The sequence below is a fragment of the Biomphalaria glabrata genome, chromosome 10 (assembly GCF_947242115.1).
Source record: "Biomphalaria glabrata chromosome 10, xgBioGlab47.1, whole genome shotgun sequence".
Classification (NCBI taxonomy): Eukaryota; Metazoa; Mollusca; class Gastropoda; family Planorbidae; genus Biomphalaria; species Biomphalaria glabrata.
The window spans coordinates 12,929,220-12,949,830 of record NC_074720.1 but is presented as its reverse complement, the minus strand read 5'-3'; the positions used below and the strand labels follow the sequence as shown (position 1 = coordinate 12,949,830).

Genomic DNA, 20,611 nt, shown 5'->3' with positions numbered 1-20,611 from the left:
CCTCCAGCAGTTGACTCGGACTATGAAGTCTCAGGCTAAACTTAATCTTAGGAGGCTAGCCCCCAGGATGTAAAGCAGACATTACCCCTTGTGTGAAGACAAGTTCTGCTGCCCACAAAACCAAAAATCACAAAACTGTGATGGTATTTTGTACCATTAGTTCTGATTAAGATGAAAGAGATTCAGATTTTGTAGTTGTGCCTCTAAGGATTCACAAAGTTATTCAGAACATTTACCAAATCTTTAATAATCATAGCATTTTCTTTTTTGAGCAAATGCCTTTAGGTAAAAATAGACCAGTTTTGTTTTTCTGTTGGGTTTAATTGTCTGGGTTAATTGTTCTTGTGATATGTGGGATGATTGCCCTTCTGTTTCACAGTATCTAAGATGTAGAATTGTATTTAGTTTTGTTGAGTGTAATACTAACTGTTGACCCTCTCTCTCTACAGCCCATGTTCCACCCTGATGACAGAGCTGATGGAAGACATTACTTATCTTCACCTAGTGCTACCAGCACTCCTAGTAAGACATTTTATATTTTATCCTCACCAAGTGCTACCAGCACTCCTAGTGAGACATTTTATATTTTATCCTCACCAAGTGCTACCAGCACTCCTAGTATGACATTTTATATTTTATCTTCACCAAGTGCTACCAGCACTCCTAGTGAGACATTTTATATTTTATCCTCACCAAGTGCTACCAGCACTCCTAGTATGACATTTTATATTTTATCTTCACCAAGTGCTACCAGCACTCCTAGTGAGACATTTTATATTTTATCCTCACCAAGTGCTACCAGCACTCCTAGTATGACATTTTATATTTTATCTTCACCAAGTGCTACCAGCACTCCTAGTGAGACATTTTATATTTTATCCTCACCAAGTGCTACCAGCACTCCTAGTGAGACATTTTATATTTTATCCTCACCAAGTGCTACCAGCACTCCTAGTATGACATTTTATATTTTATCCTCACCAAGTGCTACCAGCACTCCTAGTAAGACATTTTATATTTTATCCACCTGACCATTCAGTATACTCTTCAAACTGCTGTCACAATGGTTTCTAGCTGAAGCTCTATTGGCATATTACCTTATACCACATAAGGTTTAAGCAAGGTTTTCATTTCTTAAGGAAAGTCTGAAACTTGTAAAACAAGTTGAACTTTGCTGCTTATCATTGACTCACTTTCATTAGTTCTTTATATTTGATTCAACCTTACACTGGGGGAATTTGAAAACAAAAAAAGTTTGACATCAACAGATAAAAAAATGAAGTAAATTTGTAGTGCTAATGTTGTGGAGTTCTCATTCATATGACCATTGTTTAGTGTTCTGTGGTCAACACTTAACAATTTGTTCTATGCATATTAAAGTTGAATGAAATATCTTCAACTCCTGATTAAACAAAACCCTTTCCTCCAATTTTTACTTTAGACCTTTTCCAACCATGCTCATGCTATTACCACTCAGTCAGCACATCTAGGCTTAACTATTTGCATGATGCACCAAGTTGTCAACCAAAAATGATACATATTCTTTACCTTGTTGAAAATGTGTACATCTGTTTTATGTACAATCATATAAATCATTGTATTATAGACATGTTGTAAAAATAAATGGAACATATGTGCTACTTTTCAATAGTGTTTACTGACGATACAATAAGATTGCTATTGTCATGTATACATATCATTTTTTATTATTCTAGTGCATCAGATGAACAATTTTAATGGAGGCACTGCTGTTTCCACAATCCCTCTAATCTCAAGGCAAGCCTTAGGGATAACCAGGTCTAATAGTTGTGAGAATTTAGTGCCAGGCTCAAAAAAGGTATGTTGATTGAACTAGTGGCTAAAGCATTATCTTCTAGACATGACATCCTTATCCAAAAAATGTATACATAGTTTTAAAAAAATAATAATAATTCTTAACTTGGTGTTTATCATAATTTTCCATTTACTTGAACTTGCTGCTACATTGTGTTATGCCAAGCTTCAGAGAAGACTATAAAAATGTCACCACCACATTAGCAGCGCAATGCTAGATCCTTCCTGGAAGAGCTCTTGCCAAACAGGTGGCTTGGACAAAGGGGTTTTGTTGAATATCTTTCTTGTTCACTAGACCTCACACCACTAGATTTTTTCCTAAAGGGACAAAGTCTATGCTACAAAACCTCTAATAGTGGCTGAATTATAAAAAAAAAGCCATTGAACAGTAATTTACCAAAATACTATGGGAATAGTTTCAGTGTCTGAATCAAAATGGATGTTAGTTGAAGAACAGGCAGTGAAAAAAACATCAACAATATAATGATACTTGTAAATATTTTTTACATTTTTGAAAAAAATTAAAATGTATCAAACACCAAGTTTAAAATTTGTATACATTTTTTGGCAGGTAGATAAGGCCCAATATGAACTTCTATATATAATTACATTGTTACACCTGATTTAAACAATATTTTTGAAATTGTGTAGACCAACCAAATGTAGAAATTATTACTTGACAAAGTTAATCTATTATTTTATAGTGAAACTAGGATTTAGTAGGAATATTTTCTTAACATGAGCAAAAGCCATTTCATTGTATTAATTCTTTATGCAAAATTATCACATTTAAAAGACATTCAACACATAACTAAAATGATAAATCTCTGACTTTCTTGCTTGTATTATTTGCTTTTTTTATTAAAAGGGCATAAACTGATTTGTATACACTAAAACCTATTTAAAAAACATTATAATATAAAATAATAAAAAATAAAATCATATAAAATGTAATATCGTTAAATTATTTCATTTCTTTAAATAATATTTTTTATTTCATCCAGCCCCCAACTTACAGAAAAAAAGATGACCCATCTGTTGGTCAAGCTCCTGGACCAGGTGGATATGGTACGTTACCTAAGCATCGCAGTAAGGAGGATGTGCGGGATGGGAAAAAGTCCAGAGGGTTTCACAGCCTTGGAAAAACCCTTCTGCGCGTTAGGTCAGGCAAACGAAGCAGCTCAGCCCCAAATCTAGGTGACCAGTCTTTTGTCTCAGGCTACCTCTGCCTGGCCTGATTTGTGTACTCATGGCTGAACCTCTGTTTTATTTCTGGCTGCATGGAAGTTAACATTTTATTTCATTGACAAGAATTTCATATTAACACTCTCCCTCGGCCAACTGACCTCCTTTTGAGTTTCAACACATTGATAACCCATTTTTTTCCAGATAAATATTAGCACTATATATTTCAGGCTTATAATAATAAGTTAGCCTGAACCCTAGTCCAGAATTATTTGTAAAAGCCTTTTTTTTTTCCTAATTGTCATAGTGGTAACCAATAAAAAAAAATAACAGTGTGATGTTTTTAAAAATTTGATGCTACATAAACGTAAAACCAGAGTGAAGTTACAGATTAAAACCGATGGTTAATCCTAATTGGAATACAATTCTTTAAACATTGAAGCTAGTTAAATGACGATGGTCTGGGAAAAAAAAACATTTACATAAGATTTAGCATCTTCTGCCTAAAAGACATTTCTCCTATAGATAATGAAATGAAGCCCTACTTTGAACATTCTAGAAGTATTAATGTAATTTAAACCAAAAACTACACCTATTGTTAAGACAGCACTGTTGGAGTGGGCACTGCAGGTAAGTGTCACCATGACCTGATTGCATGAGATATTCAGTTCAAATTTTATTTAATTTTTTTTTGTTTCTGTTGCTCAGTTAGTAGATAAATCAAGTTCATTTTTTGTTCTAATTTCCCAGCATGAGATTGCACAGTGGTTTGGTTTCAAAAGCAGTTTAGTTTTAAAGTTTCAGTTTTCAATCATATGTTTTTTGAACATTTTCTTTTTTTCAAGCTGAATTTTCACCAGCTTTTCAGATGCTACATTTCAACTAAAACACAACTTTCCCAAATATCTTTCATAACAAAGGAAATAACAGTACATATATCATTCTCTATTCGATATATATATATATCACTTATACATATTCAATCCAAAATATCTGTGCGACTGCTATGAAATTATGTATTCATTCTAAAAGCTATATATTATATAATCTATATACCACTACTAAGAATATATAAGAAAATGTAGTTAATTTTTAATTCCAGAACTGACTTTGTATAAGTGTCTGGTTAAATTGTTTGAATTCTATTTATCCTGCTCTGTCATTTGATGCTGAATTAGTTTTATGTTGTTCTCCAGTAGCATCTTATAAAAGTCCTATCTGACATTGTATAAGTGTCTGGTTAGCAATATATTCTTTTTGTTGACCCTTATCAGGAAAAAAAAAATGGATTCGCTGTCATTAGTTCTCAAACTACTATTTAGCCTGTCCTGTTAATTGATAGTGAATTAGTTCTTTGTTGTTGCTTTTATTTTATCTAATAGTAACTGAGCTATATCTGTGTCAACATAGAATTGCAAAACTTTTCTTTATTAATTCATTCCTACCCGCTAGCTGGCATGACCCCAAAATAAGTTTTAGGAAAACATGACTTCATGCAATTAATTGAACAAGAGATTTCTTTTTGAGGGATCTCTTTCTAATAGTCTTGAGGGCTGACTCGTTAATTAGAAGATTTCTTAAAACCTGTTCATAAAATTACTAGAAGACTTAATTTGTTCTTAAAACTACTTGAACTTATGCTTTGCTGTACTAGGACCTTATTGTTCTAGTCACATTGTTGTCCTGCTTCTCCATGTAACCAAATCAATGGAAGAATCTCTTAAGGCATTTCCTTCTTTTCCTTTGCTCATATTTTGTGGTACTAAGTAGTGCTTCTCTTGCTTAACATTCCAACCACTTGAATAAATAAGAGGATGGTCTTATTGTTTTGAAGTGTGGAGGATTTTGTCTAGTCATTCAATGACGGGGCATCATTCCTGTGTTAGTGATGCCTAACTGTTGATAACACTTGAATCTTATATCAGGATCTCTTCATTACTTGGTTTTCTTGCTTCTAACTTGATGTTCTATTACTATGAGGAAGAACTAATCCCCATGCCTAATGCAGTTCTAACCTACTCAGGGAGATATAAACAAGAGTCTTTAATAGCCTGTCATTAACAGCTTACTCATCTCAGTGCTCATGTCACATGAGCTCATCTTCAAATTGTTTAGCCATCTATTAGTTCTGTCTCTTTCACATGCGTTAAGAATATTGTATCTGCTATACATTTGTCATATGGGATTAATAATAATCATTGAGACACTTTTTAATGGTTTGAACAAGTTTGTATTCTGTGCTAAAGTATTTCCCACTGTCTCGCCTCCCATGACACCTTCACCTAGCCATTATGACTGGCCACTTTGGATAAGTGCATCTTATAGTGCAGGCAGTTTATTTCAAGTGCTGTCTGACTTTGTAGGAGCACATGTTAATGTCGTAACAGAGCATTCTGTTGTTTTAATTTTGACATTTAAAAGACTTTATTGTCTGTTAGTTGATGAAGACAGTGTTTGAACTTAATGTTCGCTTATGTCCCTTGAACTGTTCAGGAGTTACAGAGTTCAGAGGTTGTGTTGTTGTCTTGCGAAAGTTGTTCATTAGAACGAGAACTTGGGGATTAAATAAAACACGTTTTTTTGTTTTCTAAATCTGTCTTGACATCATCAAACTTTTCATTCTTCAAATGTTTTTAAGCCGTACATCAGTTATTGTGTTGCTGGTCTCTAGAAATCAACGAAAAAATGTATAAAAGTCTGCCTAGTTCTGACAACAGACGTCTTGATGCATAGTGAAGATGATAGAGGCAGTGGAAAGGGAATGTGTTTGTTATGAAAGATATCTGTGAGAAGAGCAAGTAGAATTAACCATTTCAATGCCAATATTTTATGAGCAAGTTGAGTGGTCAGCATAACGCCTGTGTTTTTTTGTTGTTGAGGTGCCCAGTACAAGTATTCAGATGTATCTCAATCCATCTGGCCATAATGAATTAAACTCTACTCTATGGCCGCTACCTTGGGACTTTTTTTTTATTTTTATAATTTTTGGGGGGTTATTAAATGAGTAATTTACCGAAATCATGTTTTTACCGAAGGTAGAAGAAATCAAAGAATAAGATAATTTGATTTAGATCTTTAAAGAAAATGTCACTATCAGTTGAACCATTGAAATGTATGTCACGAATGTCTGGAATGTTTCCTTATACAAATCTATGTTGGTTATTAGAAAATCTTTCTCTCTCGTATAGTCATTTGGGCTTTGATGGCTGCAATTGAAATATCAATTAATCTAAGATTTACATGTCTACAAGACTTTATAAACATAGGTTTGAGGGGTGGGGAGGGGGCGTGACTGACTAAATGACTTGTATAAACAACCCATTTAAAGATTAGCTAAGAATGCTTAGTTGTTTATAGACTTAAGTTGAATTCATGTGCTGAATAAGTTGTTTTTTTTTATTTCACTTCCTAGAGCACTCACTTCTAGGAGGAGTTTTAAAAAATACGGTATATGATTAGGGAGACAGGCATCGTTGTTGTTTCTTTTTGTTTTTTCTTCGTATCGTTATCTTTTTGCGCTAGAAAGTGAATGATTAATAACAGAAGTCGTCGGAGCACAACCAGACAGTCATCCATAGTTCGCAATATACCTTCACTTCATAGTCCAAACTATAAAAATGACCTTTTGAGGGTAGTGGGAGAATTATACTATAAAAATAGTTTATATAAAAATGTTTATTAATAACATTGTTGTGTTTTATAAATTATTGTCTTAGCCTCTTGCACCAAAACTGCTTCGCCAAAACGTCGTGTACCGGGGGGGGGGGGGGGAAGGTTGCCACAAGATGGTCACCACAGATATATTGAACACTACCTATTGATTTTCGGGGAAACAGGATTGTCAAGTCCTGGTGTTGATGCAGAGTGACGAGCATTTCGACATATTTTCTTTCACTCTGGATACAATCTTGGATTTGATGGATGGAGTTTGGTTAAGTTTAGAATAGAATGACATTAAATTAGTTTGGTTAAGTTGAGAATAGAATGGCATTAAATTAGTTTGGTTAAGTTGAGAATAGAATGGCATTAAATTAGTTTGGTTAAGTTGAGAATAGAATGGCATTAAATTAGTTTGGTTAAGTTGAGAATAGAATGGCATTAAATTAGTTTGGTTAAGTTGAGAATAGAATGGCATTAAATTAGTTTTGTTAAGTTGAGAATTTAATGGCATTAAATTAGTTTGGTTAAGTTGAGAATAGAATGGCATTAAATTAGTTTTTTTTTCTTTATTTACTTCAGACGTAACCCAAAGATATTTTTTGTTTGGTCACACTTTGAATCGCTTTGACCTGATGTATTAGTTTGCACTTAGTGTATGGCTTACCTGCTTAAATGTCATTAACATGTTTGGCCTGACCTTCTTTTTTTTTCTTCAATCCTCCCACGAATGTTTTTGTGTCCAATTAGTCAGCAAGACAAGATCATTTCTGCTACAACATTGCCTGTTAGTTTATAACAATACCAGATCTCTGGATTAGAAAGACAAATCCATGGACTGATGGAATGACAAATATGTACACTGGTTGACAGAGAGACGATTGTTATAGTTTCTAAGATGTTCAATTCTATTCAACGGCGATCATACATTGGAGAGACAACTGGTTTGGTTGGTTCAAAATAAAAGATCTAGTTTAATACACATCCTATGGTGTCAATGACTGGCTGCTACGGCCTCCCTGGTAGCGCAGCTTGTTTATAATGCACCATGTACCTAGGGTTATTAAGGACATGTCCACCACTCGACAGGCGTTGGCCTAACATGTGAAAATGTCCGGCTTTTACTATGTTGTTTACCGCGACTGCATAATTATCCATCAAACGAATTCAGTACTTAATATATTCCTGTTTATGCACAATATGCCATCAGTCGAATATAGTACTTATATTCTGGTTTAAACACAAATTACCAACAGTCGAATTTAGTACTTATATTCTGGTTTAAACACAATTTACCAACAGTCGAATTTAGTACTTATATTCTGGTTTAAACACAATTTACCAACAGTCGAATTTAGTACTTATATTCTGGTTTAAACACAATTTACCAACAGTCGAATTTAGTACTTATATTCTGGTTTAAACACAATTTACCAACAGTCGAATTTAGTACTCAATATATTCCTGTTTAAACACAATACGCCATCAGTCTAATTCAGTACTTTATATATTCTGATTTAAACACAAGCTCTATCGTAAATGGCAGAAAAATAAATTGTTGTTCTTTGTTTCAATACCAGTTGTTTGTATATTCAAGTCTGTCAAATAAAAAAAAATAATTTAGCGCTAACGTTGAAACACAACACGAACATTTGTCTAGTAAGAAACATGGCTCTCTCCAAGTACCAACCAAACAAAATGTCTGCAATGAGTTCCACTGCTAGAATGATGGAGTACTGCGTTCAGTCGCGTCGTCTTAGAAATACGCCTTTAATTAACTGACATGTTTTATCAAATGTTTTGTAAGCCTAGTTTGTCTCCCCCCCCCCCCCCCCTAATCTTTAAGTCTGAGTCCCTCAGTTGTATCCTCTACTTTAGAGCTCGAACTTAATCTCTAAGCCTGTCATCTCACTCAGTGGTTCTCGGAGCTTTAGGGCTCTAGAAGAATTAAATGTAAAGTAGCTATAGTACATAAAACACTGAACCATTATCTTCAAATGCAAAAACAAAACTTAATAAAATACTCAGAAAGACACAAAAGTAAAGGCACATTCCTTGCTAGGAAAAAATTATTGCCTACAAATAATCCTTCTTTCCTAGTGCTATTAGAGCATGAAATGGGTTGCCTGAATCAGCCAGGAAAACCAACGACTTGGCAGAATTTAAGTTATTAACATGCATGACTAGATTGACCTAGGGACACGCGTAGGACGTAATTATCTCTTTTTTTTTTCCCTTTGAAGTAACGTCTGTATTGTATAAGATAAGGCTACTTGCACCTCTTCCTTTCTCTGGGTGCCCAAAACTTTTGTGAGTGAACTTAATCCTATCCAACTCCCTATCCAAATAGTTGAATGCAATTATAATTTAGCATATATTTTTGTGGTAGCTCTTGTATCTATACATCTAGTTTTCATTTGAGAACCCCTTCCCCACTTTCTTGGATATTTTGGTAACCGGCGTAAGATTATATTTAGAGCATGTGAATGTTTACCTTTGAGACAACATAAACACAACACACTCACGCAAGCACACACATCCGTCTAATGTGTTTTGCTCCGGCACACAGACATGACGTGTAATTGTAAATGTTCTATTCGGAGCGTGTGTTTCAGTGAGATGGGAGTGGAGCACTGGAGATAATTAGCTGGGTTACTTTAGTTCATAAAAACACGTCATCATTTGTGCAAGGATTCTAGATCTAATGTCTGTCAGTTTCGGGCTACTAACAGAAACAAATAATGAACAACTGTGGTAAGAATCTATGGACACTATATTGTCATTATAAAATAGATTGGATTTGACAGTCTTTTGGTGAAATAAAGTGTTATTTTCATTTCTTTAGTGACAAAGAAAGAGAAGCCTGGCGTTCTGAGTGCTTTAACTGACATTTTATAACTGCAGCCACTAGCGTTATCTTAGATCTCTAGAGGTATAGTTCTAGATCAAATGACAGTCTGTTGTGTTGCCATCTCAGTGTAGGACTGAAGGATAAATAGCACTGGATCTTTGACGGGTGCTGTGTTAAGACCAATTCATTGATTAGACTACATCTAGCGTTTGTGTTCATGGCATTGCTCGTTGAAATTGTTGAAATTATTATTATGCGCAAAGATAAAAAGTTAAAAGATACGATCTTTGTTTTAATCATGAGTCTAATGGCTTAACATTATATTCTAATTCTATATAGTAGCCTATAGTCAGTATAGACGTAAATGCTAGATGACTAAGATCTTCATAGATGTTTAGATCGTCTAGAGCTGCCTTATAACTAGATCTAGATTTAGATTCTAGAATGCAGTCTAAATCTTCACATTCTGAATTTTCATGTTGTAATATTATGTTTTATTCACTAGCTCTAGTCTGTAATACACGTCTATATTTAGATCTTGAATCTGCTTAGAGTGGAGCAGTCTTGTCTTAGTTAATTCATCTTTAGCCTAATTAGTCATGCTTTGAAAAGGGATTTCCTTCACATTCTAAATCAAGATGTTGATCTAGGTTCTAGTATCCGACACTTCCTGTGAATGTTTTCCTGTAAAATTAAATAACTTGAAAGAGTGATAAACAAAGCAATTAAACAAACAAATTGGATTTAAACAGATCTATCAAACTATAGATTTAATATATAGTATAGATTTAAATTTAAATCTAAGTAGCCATTCTCAACTATAGGCCTGTATATCATTTTGTGGACACTGTATAGGATAGACTTGACTAGATTTATCGCTAGATCTATCTTTAGATCTAGAATAGTAGATATCTTAGATCTAGAATAGTAGATAGTCTTTCATGTGATAGTAGAAGATAAATAAAAACATCAAAGTATGATTTTATGGTTAATGACTTTGTTATCTCTTGTTACTGTCTTATATGTGTCTGTAAATTCATGACTCATTCTTGCAGACAGTCTATAACTATAGAGGGTCTAGATTAGATCTTTATAGAGTTTATTGCTTCAGTTCTAAATCTTGAGGTACTGAGTCTTGTACATTGCACTTAGCCATATGATTAGATCTAGAGTATTCTAGTTTTGTCTAGATAATTACAAGAGTCTAAATCTAATTTTATAATGATAATCTAGAGTTTGTTTTATATGTTTAGGATGTTCCTTCAGAATTGAAGTTTATAAATCTACATTGTAGCTCAAACCATCCTACAGGATAGTTTGAGGTGGGGGGGGGGGGGAGGCAGCAGGCAGGGTTCAAACCTGGGACCATCAAGATGACAGTTTAGAGCACCTACCACATGACCAAGCAGCCATTAAATTACTAGATATAGAACTAGATTCTAGATCTGTTTGCTGTATGGTATATTATCTTTCTCAAACCCAACTGGACGTATAGATCTTACATTCTAGAAAAATCTAGATTTGTAATAGATGAAGATTTGTTACTAGCAAGATGTCATTTTTTTAATCTACATTTTTTGTTTTTATTGCCTGTAATCAAGTTAGTTCTTGTTGTTTTGCTAAACCTATTATAGCTCTGAGTTCTAGATCTAGAATCTAGTCGTAAGTCTGCTCTGTAAACTTATACCCATTTAAGAGAACCAAACTTATATATGTGCAAAGTTTGTTTTTCATTGATTGTGTACCTTTGAACTTAATACTAATATATACTAATCAAAACAATCCTGAGTCTTAGAAATAATAGGCCTTAAACAATGTTATTACTCTTGACATGTTTAATTCATCATTTAGTAAAAATTACAAGCTAAAAGAGTTTTGTTATTTGGCATGATGCTTTTTTTTTTTTTGTGAAGGCCAACATATATATTCTATTAAAGGTCAATTAATTTGTGTACATTTTTTGGTATTTAATGAGATTCTACCATAAATCTAAATACTATTGTATTATAATGCCAATAACATTATACAATTTTGAAATCAAATGTTACACTATCAATCCCCAAGCATTTGAAACTTGTATGAAATGCTTGTAACAATTGCTAAAAAAAATTCTAGTTTTGAGATAGACATTTGTTCAATGTTAATTTTCACAAATTGTTTGAACAGCCTTTTCTTGCTTTCACTTTCACTTTGTAGCCCACACTGAGGTTTTAACAGATGATGAGGATGGCCTCCAGCACTATGGTCACGACCACAGAGAGTACAAGAAAAAGAGAGGCTTGTTGAGACTGTTTGGTAAACTGAAGCGCAGCAGTTCCCAAGACTTTGAGGGCAGTAGAGAGCGGGCCCCAGATGGGGAATTTAAGCGAGGTGGGGTTAGAGCAACAGCGTCTGCAAGACTTGCATGGAACAGAGATGTGAAAGGGAGAATGTAAGTTTAAAATATTTTTAGTCCACTGTTGGTTTTTTGTAGTGCTTTGCTGGTGATGTAGAAGACTCATAATATTTGAAGTTAATAGAATTGCTAGTTGAATACCAGATTAGCCAGCAGCCATAAGTTAGTAAGAAAATAAAGTTGCCTGAGTTTATTTTTTCTGTTTGTTTTTTATTTTAGTCACTGATTTTTGTTGTTGTTTTTTTTTTTTTTTTTTTTTGTATTTTTATGTTCAGATATATCATTCGTGGTTTTGAGTGTCATTTTAATATGAAGATTTTTATTGTACCTAATTATGGTTTAGATGCCTTGAATTAAATCTGCAATTTATTTTTTAATTTATTTGCTACTACACACAAGAGAAAGCCTAAAGTAAGCAATATTATTTTAAAGCAACTAAAAATCTATTCCTTGTTTCTTTTTTTTTTTAAACAATAATGTGAAGTTATATCCCTTGTTTCTTTTTTACAATAATACTGTGAAGCTATATCCCTTATTTCTTTTTTTAAAACAATGCTGTGAAGTTATTTTCTTTATTATGTTGAAGTTACTTCCACTTTTATAGAAGTGACCTTTTTTTTTAAATTTTCCTGTTTTTTTTTTCCCAGAGCCAATTCAGATGTTCCATTTGCTAGGTGGGATACAGACAGGCTAACAGCCTGGATGAATGATATTGGTCTAAACATGTACCTAGTAGACTGTAAGAGATGGGTTAAGAATGGAGAACAGTTGCTTAGGTGTTCTCATCATGATTTGGAAAAGGTTGGTCTAGTTTTATTGTGGTATTAAGTCAGACCTGTCTATACTTTTCTTTAGTAGAAGAACCTTAGCTCATACCAGCAAGGTACAATTCAGTGAATGTTTTTGCTACAGCAGCATTTACTCAGATGGTTGGGTTTTTTGGTGTTTTTTTTTTACTTTTAAATAGTTTTCTGTATATAATGCTTTACTGCTTTAGATGATTGCACAGTTTTTATGTAATTACACTTTGATTTGTTAAAAGATATGTTTTTTTCAGTAAACTTTCAATATTTGTTTTTAAAAAAATGTTAATTACATACATTTGGATCTTTTTTTTTTCCTTGTTCCAGGAGCTTGGCATGAAGAATGCTCTACACAGAAAGAAGCTCTTGCTGGCAATGCAGGCTATGGCTGCTGATAACATGGACACGTTTCTGGAACTGGATTACAATTTTGTAGCCAGTGAGTAGTGAAATAGTATAGTCTGTTTTTCAAATTTTTGTTTTTATCTAAACAGTTGGGTTTATGAGAGATTTATTGTACTTCCTAGTTCTGTAAAGAAGATGGGAGACTGTACTAAGATAAACATAATTTGGGTTATTTATCAATTTTTACTGGATTAATATATTAATACAATGTATTCAGTTGAAAAAATAATAATGGCTTTTTTATCTTTGAAAAAAAAGTATATTCCATACATGTGCTGTAACATGGCATTTCAAAAAATAAATACTAAAGTTAGTTAGTAATTGACTTGTGTGTCATATTTCTTTATTGCAACAAAGTAGCTTATATGTTTTCAATTGTCTTTTCAGGATGGTTAGATGATATAGGATTACCCCAATACAAAGACTCATTTTATGATGCCAGAGTAGATGGCAGAATGTTAAACTACCTCACTGTTGTAAGTAGACATTGTGGAAGTAACAAATTAAATTATTACCTGCTTAGAGCAATGATTTATACAAACTAGTGACAGATTGGTGAGGCAGGGAGGCTGAGTGGGGGTTCCAATCCTGGTCAAGACTGGGATTTTTAATTTCAGGATCTTTGGGCGCTTCTGAGTCCACCCAGCTCTAATGGGTACCTGGCATTAGGTGAGTAAAAGTAAAGGCGTTTGGTCGTTTGCTGGCCATATGATACCCTCGCTAACCGTAGGCCACAGAAACAGATGACCTTTACATCATCTGCCCTATAGACTACAAGGTCTGAAAGGGTAATATGACAGAAAGAGGAATACTTTAACTTTTATCATATGTTAGTATCATTTTCCTTTCCTCAGGAAGATCTGTTTTCTTTAAAAGTGACCAATGAGGTGCATCACGTATCTATTAAAAGAGCCATTCAAATTCTTCGACTGAACAATTTCAATCCAAATTGTTTAAGGAGACGGCCTGCTCCAGATGAGGTGGGGTTTTTTTTGGTTTGATTCTCAAATATTTTAAAATAAAACTTTGTGACTGTAGCCCTTTGCAGCTTTTTGCTGAAAGTAGCTTTTAGAACAAATCAATTCAAAATTCAGGATAAAGGTAAAATCTGTTAGTGACAGAATCTCTGTAAAGCTTGACATTTTTACCTCTAGTAATTCCAGAAATATTAACATTACTCATAGAACACAGCAAATGCACCAGTCCTGCAAAACAGCAAACCCTAACACTAAACACTAGAGATGGGAAACGAACCGAACCCGAACCGAACGAACCGAACTCGAACCTCACTTATGACCGAACCGAACCCGAACTTTGAAACTGCTTGGTACGAACCGAACGAACCCTCCTTATCTTAACCGAACTAATTTTGCAATTTGTACATCCTTTTTTTTTAAATTTTTTGGTTTAAAAAAATATAAAAAATTACTTAAATATTTTATTTAAATTCTAATGATTCCATTATACTTTGAAAACTTGGTAAAGGGGGGGGGGGGTATTTTGAAAACTTTAAAAAGAAAAAAAAAGCGGCGCGCTGGGGTTCCCATGGGTTTTTCCGTATGTGCCGACTCCCCCCTGGTCTTGAATTTTCGCGGGCCTTTTGCAATATTGGTTTTGAGTTGAATAGGCGCCCTCTAATTAGATCTAGATCTAGACTCTAGTTCCTAGTAAGTACTAAGTCAACATTAAAATATTTTCACTTTTATTTGAGATGGCTGTTAGTTGAGAGTAGAATAGTTTTGGCCAATTAGAGAGTGTAGATATAAATCTACAATAAGTTCATTTGTGTTCTAGTTTAAAATAAATTTTAATTATCTTCTATTAAGTGATTTATTTTTACAAAATTGTGAAGTATTCCATATTGGAATATTATCAGTGGCGTAGCAAGGGTGGGGGAGGAAGGGGGGAATGGAAAATCTCCCAGGGCCCCCACTTGAGGGGGGGCCCAAATGAGAGTTTTTTTTTACAATATTCAATATTACGCAAAATGCAGGGGCCCCCAAAGAGGTCCAGCCCCTCCCGGGCTCCCAAATGATGAAAAATTCCTAGCAACGCCCCTGAATATTTTTATTATTATTTTGTTTTGCATTATTGATCATCAGTATTTTTAATGCAGCGTTTCTCAAACTTTGGGTCCTCCCCCGTGGGAGGGGATGGCGAGTACCTTGAATTGGGGGATGGGGAGACGCAACTTCCTGACAAAAAGGGGTGTCATAGAGTGTGTGTGTGTGTGTGTGTGTGGTGTCTGGTGGCGATAAGAAGAGGTTAAGCGACTGATTTGTGTTTATGCATTGAGTATGATGAAATTAGCGTAATGCAAATGTGAAACGGCAGACAATCTTGAGACCAAGATTTCGTTTAAATATCAGTATATTTCATTAATATTACATCTCTATCAAAAGTTAAATATGTGAATATTGTAATAACAGTTAGGCTATATTGAATTGTTCACATAAGAACTTTATTTTAAAGCTTATTAAATTTATATGTTATTATAAGGCTTGTCTTCGAGTCCGAAGATTAGTGAGGAATGCAGTTTTTCCCATGGCTGCGCAGTCCCAGATGTGACCTACATATTTTGCCACATCCAGGGCAAGCATAACCACTGTCCGCAGGTGGTCCATTTAGTTTTTCTTTTCGTGTCTGCGTTTGTCCTCGGCAGCGGATTTTCTTTTGGTCTCAAATGTGTATCCCGCGGCCTTCGGGAGTGAACTCCAACTGACTTGTTCTGAAGCCGCATGTAACCAGGTGCTCTCTTCTATGTCAGCTAAGCAAAGTTGACGCCTAAACTGGTCTTTGAAGCGTTTCCGTGGGGCGCCTCTTTTATGGCGGCCACCTTTTATCTCACAAAAAAAAAAATAAGACAGTCTTTGGCATACGTTCGTCTCCCATACGGGATACGTGCCCTGCCCAGCGTAACTGACGGACCATAAGAAGTCCCTCTATACTATCCTTACCGGTAAAAATATAAAACGCCTTTATTGGTTCAATTGTACTAGCTGTTTGTAAGCGACAAACCAACGACCAACTAACAAGGAGAGGCGACGTCGAAAAAAAAGTTTTATTTTCAGTTTAACTTATCTGAGTATTAGTATAATTACATGTTTAAAAATTAAAATATATTAAGTAGGAGATGTCATTTTATCTTCTAATAAGACCTTGTCAACTGTAGACTGCTTTTTGCGAGGCTCGTATGCACAATATGAGTCAAAACGTTTGGAAGAAAACATTTTAAAACATCTCCGCTAGTGTGATTCCTCTGCATTTTTTGTCTCAGAATAGTCGAATTTCTTCCGTATATTGCAATTTATTATAGTGACGACTTAGTGTGAAAAAAAAATCCTCGATAGAGACGTCTTTACACGAAGAATATTTGTTTTTTTATTTTGATGAATAGTGCGTTCTGAAAGAAAGCACATCGATATTAGCCTTTAAAAAAAAAATCTCTTCTTACTATGAGAAAAAGGTTAGAATACGCTTAGCGCCCTGTCATGCCCAGAATTAAACCACTTGCCGACTTGAGCAAAAACCTGCCGCATCTTCAATTCTATCTCTATTAAGAAATTTTTACAACGCTTAAAATGTATGTAGGCAACATTATTTTGGAAAAAGTATTGACCATAGGTCTATTATATGTTGCAAAGTATTTGTTTTATGTAAAAATTAAACTTAAAGTGTTTTATCTGATAAATTGTATTAAACCTTATAACTTAATTTTGCTATTACATAATTTCATAACATCGAACCGAGCCGAACCCGAACTTTAGACCTGACCGAACCGAACCCGAACTATACTCGTCATCGAACCGAACCGAACTCGAACTTAAATCTGACCGAACCGAACCGAACCCGAACTTTAAAAGTTGGGTTCGATTCCCATCTCTACTAAACACTCACAAAACTTATTCCCTCATTCAGCATATTCAAAACATTCTGTCCACATAACCTGCACACTGTTCATATTCATATTCTAGGAATATGTAAACAAAGGAATTAACTCTTTCATACTAACAAAATAATACATTCAGAGTCACCATTCATGCTGATCTTTTATTTTTTTTTGTACAACACCATTGCTTTGCATTTTGATGTGTCTAACAAAGGCAATATACACTGAAAGCTTTTTGTTTCTCATGTTCTGACATAATGTGAAGGAAGGAAGGAGATCTAGGTTGGTTTGATGTGGAGGAAGGAGGTGGCTTCCAGTTGGGTTTAACTCCACTTTTAAGTAATTCATGTTCTAGGATCTTGAAATGTCTTAATGATTTAACTCTTTCCGTAATTATTGTCCACATTTCAACGGAATTCTTAATTTTGCTCAGAATTATTTCACTACCCTTTTTTGATAAAGCTTTAATAACGTTTTCATTTGTTATCAGAAAATGTTTTATTTGGTATAGAATTAAAGGGAAATGCATGCTCTTTTTATATAAGACAAAGTAAAGTTTATAAAATCAATCATTAATTTAATTTAATGAGCTCGAATCAACGATGGTATCGTCAGTTAGGAGAGAAAGAGTTAAAAGGCGATTATTCATGTTAATATCCTATTCTCTGTTCAGCCTCATCACATGAAGTGTGTACCAGGGGAAGTAGTGCTGTGGACCAATCACAGAGTAATGGAGTGGCTACGGACTATTGACCTGTCAGAATATGCACCCAACTTGCGGGGCAGTGGGGTACATGGGGCACTCATGGTAAGTAACACTTAATGCTCAAAGGAAAACAAATCAATTAAATATCAGTGATTTGTTTATTTTCTGGTCTTGGATAATTTTTGTTAGGTTTCAAATTCGTAAAAATTCATAAACTAAAATGAAATTTTAAAAGCGCTATTGAGAATTTGATGCTTCATTAGAGATGTTATAACAGTGATAATATGTTTAAAAAAAATTTTACGCAAAAGGGAACAAAATAGGGGGTAAAACAGAAGACAAATAAAAAATTATTTTTAATTCCGAAAGAAGACTTTGTTTTTGATTGAAATCATTTTGTATTTCTTATTAGTGTTAACTTTGTAATTATGTTAAGGTTTATTGTCATTGAAAGTTTTTTTTTCTATTAATCATATATCTGCAAACTTTTGCCTCTTAAAAATGTCATTTGTGTGTAACAAAAGTGATTTTTTTTTTCTTTTAGGTCCTGGAGCCAAGATTTAATTCTGAGCTGTTTGCTGTCCTGTTGTCTATTCCACCCAGTAAAACTCTGCTGCGCCGACACCTTAACACCCATTTCATCAGCCTGATAGGTCCAGAAACACAGACTAGGAAAAGGGAGCATGAATCACAACCAGGTTATATCCCTTTGATGCCCAACAACAAGGTCAAGGTGAGACATTCATCATAACTAATAAACAAATACAATTGTTTCAGCTAAACACCTTTCTCCAATGGGCTCTGTGATACATGAAACAGATCAATCAAATTACTGTATGAAGTTATTGGCACATGAGTCACTAGATTTTCAAAGATGTTTTTTTTAAATATGTCATTGTCAACTCTACAGTAGCCTAATTGATTTTGTACAAAGATGTCAATGTACTATGTGAAACAAGATTGAATGCCTGACTGTTTATCTTTTATTGCAAAGATTTCTAAGTAACATTTGTAGGTTCTATGTACAAGTAGTTTACTTCACCCCCTCCTTTTTTTTTTTTCACTGCTCCTTGACCACTAAGAGACAAACTTTTTGTTACACATTATTTTTGAGGTGGTTGACTATGTTTGTAATTACCTGATGTAAAAACTCCTATGACTAAACTATTAATCTTGTGTAATCACAGAAAGGAAAGTTTGGTCTGTTCAGTCATAAAAGAACAAAATCAGAAACAGAGTCGGATAGCTACATTTGTCCACTAGAGATCAATGGACAGTACACCAATGGAAAGGTAGGGAAAAAATTTAATAACTATGTCTTTAGAGGTTAAACTGAACAATGTAACACATATTATACAATATAAAATAACACTTTTTTTTTTACCAACACATTCCTAATTTAAAATTTTTAACCATTATGTGAAAAGCTGATGTTGGTTTTGTTCCATCTTTCATGGTGAGATTCCAAAAACTGAAACACTATTGAGTATCCAGTTTTACTGTATCATGCTCATAGGTGCTAAGGTTACTTTTGAAAGCAAATCTCTTTTTTTTTTTTGTTTGTTTTGTTTTGTTTTCAAAGAAATATGCATACAGTTTCTACTTAGAAGCAACACAAACTCTGATAAAGAAACAACACAAACTCTAATAAACAACACAAACTAATAATGAAACAGCACAAACTCTAATAAAGAAACAGCACAAACTCTAATTAAGAAACAACATAAACTCTAATTAAGAAACAACACAAACTCTAATAAAGAAACAACACAAACTCTAATTAAGAAACAACACAAAAAACTCTTTAAGAAACAACACAGAAAACTCTAAGAAACAACACTAACTTTAAGAAAGAAACAACACAAACTCTAATATCTTATTATTTCTTTGTTTTACAGTAAGTTTTACACAAATCCTACTTCAACATGTATGAAAAACAATGTAAACCTGAGTCATTATCAAGCACATTTTTCTGTTTATGAAACATTTAGACATTGAGAGTTATTAAAACTTTTATCAATCAATGTGATAGCAAGGTACACCATCATCTACAAAGCTCTAGCAACAGTTTCAATTGTAGTGTAATCATCTAATGGAAGCATCTCAATGAATGCAGGTCTTTATTAACATAACATCACAAACACGGAGCATAAAACTGTCTTTAGCATTGCTTCTCAGTCAGCTCCTTGACTTTGGCAGAACTCCATTGCTTCTTCTCTAATGTCAACATTCATCTCTACACTGTGCATGTCTTGTGTCTCACAGTGCGCTGGTATGCACTATGTCATCCTTCATCTCTAGTCTAGTTCTTAGAAGTGCAACTTTTTGCAGTAACAGGATGTCTGCACTTCACAGAGTTAAAAATCAAGATTTACAACTAGATGTTTTTTTAGAACTTAACTAGAGAATAAAATGTTGTACAAAGCTAAGATCACATTCTTGTTTGGTTTTCAGCATGATGAAAAGGCTGCTAGAGAAATTGGAGCCTACTCTAATGAGATTAACACACTCACAGTAAGTACTTCTAGTCATTTGTTCACACACAGTGGTAAGCATTCAAAACCTGGTGCATATTCAGATCAGTGCTAAGGCTAATTTAGATGGGATATACTATGGCAGTATTGCATCATCACTTATTTCTGGCTTAACTAATGTTACTAATGAATGAAAAAACAAATAGTGAAGGTTTATTAAGATAGTTTTGAGAGGGGGGAAAGTAGAATACACCCATCATTGTCTTCAACAGACTGGTGTTATCAGTGACCTACAAAATACTTTAACATTTCCCTACAAATGCCAGTGACTCTTTTCATCTAAGTTACTTAAAAAAAAACATCCTCATATCCCTGTCACTAAGCACTTAAATTAACCATTGCATTAGAGCCAG

The 20,611-nt window shown here is 34.1% G+C and overlaps 1 protein-coding gene across 7 annotated transcripts in view; it reads left to right on the top strand.

Moving 5' to 3' along the window:
• LOC106054408 (liprin-beta-1-like) overlaps positions 1–20,611 on the top strand; it is a 103,832-nt gene that overhangs the window by 78,064 nt on the left and 5,157 nt on the right. For 5 of the 7 annotated variants that reach the window (XM_056044857.1, XM_056044856.1, XM_056044862.1 and 2 more), the window contains 12 exons: positions 450–522; positions 1,716–1,837; positions 2,838–3,030; positions 11,723–11,957; positions 12,569–12,722; positions 13,052–13,163; positions 13,517–13,605; positions 13,984–14,109; positions 17,692–17,826; positions 18,269–18,457; positions 18,912–19,016; positions 20,179–20,238. In XM_056044857.1, coding sequence (XP_055900832.1) covers positions 450–522; positions 1,716–1,837; positions 2,838–3,030; positions 11,723–11,957; positions 12,569–12,722; positions 13,052–13,163; positions 13,517–13,605; positions 13,984–14,109; positions 17,692–17,826; positions 18,269–18,457; positions 18,912–19,016; positions 20,179–20,238 — 1,593 coding nt within the window. Of the gene's footprint in view, positions 1–449; positions 523–1,715; positions 1,838–2,837; positions 3,031–3,621; positions 3,649–11,722; positions 11,958–12,568; positions 12,723–13,051; positions 13,164–13,516; positions 13,606–13,983; positions 14,110–17,691; positions 17,827–18,268; positions 18,458–18,911; positions 19,017–20,178; positions 20,239–20,611 lie in introns of all 7 variants that reach the window. The other 2 variants (XM_056044858.1, XM_056044859.1) reach the window with 2 other exon arrangements.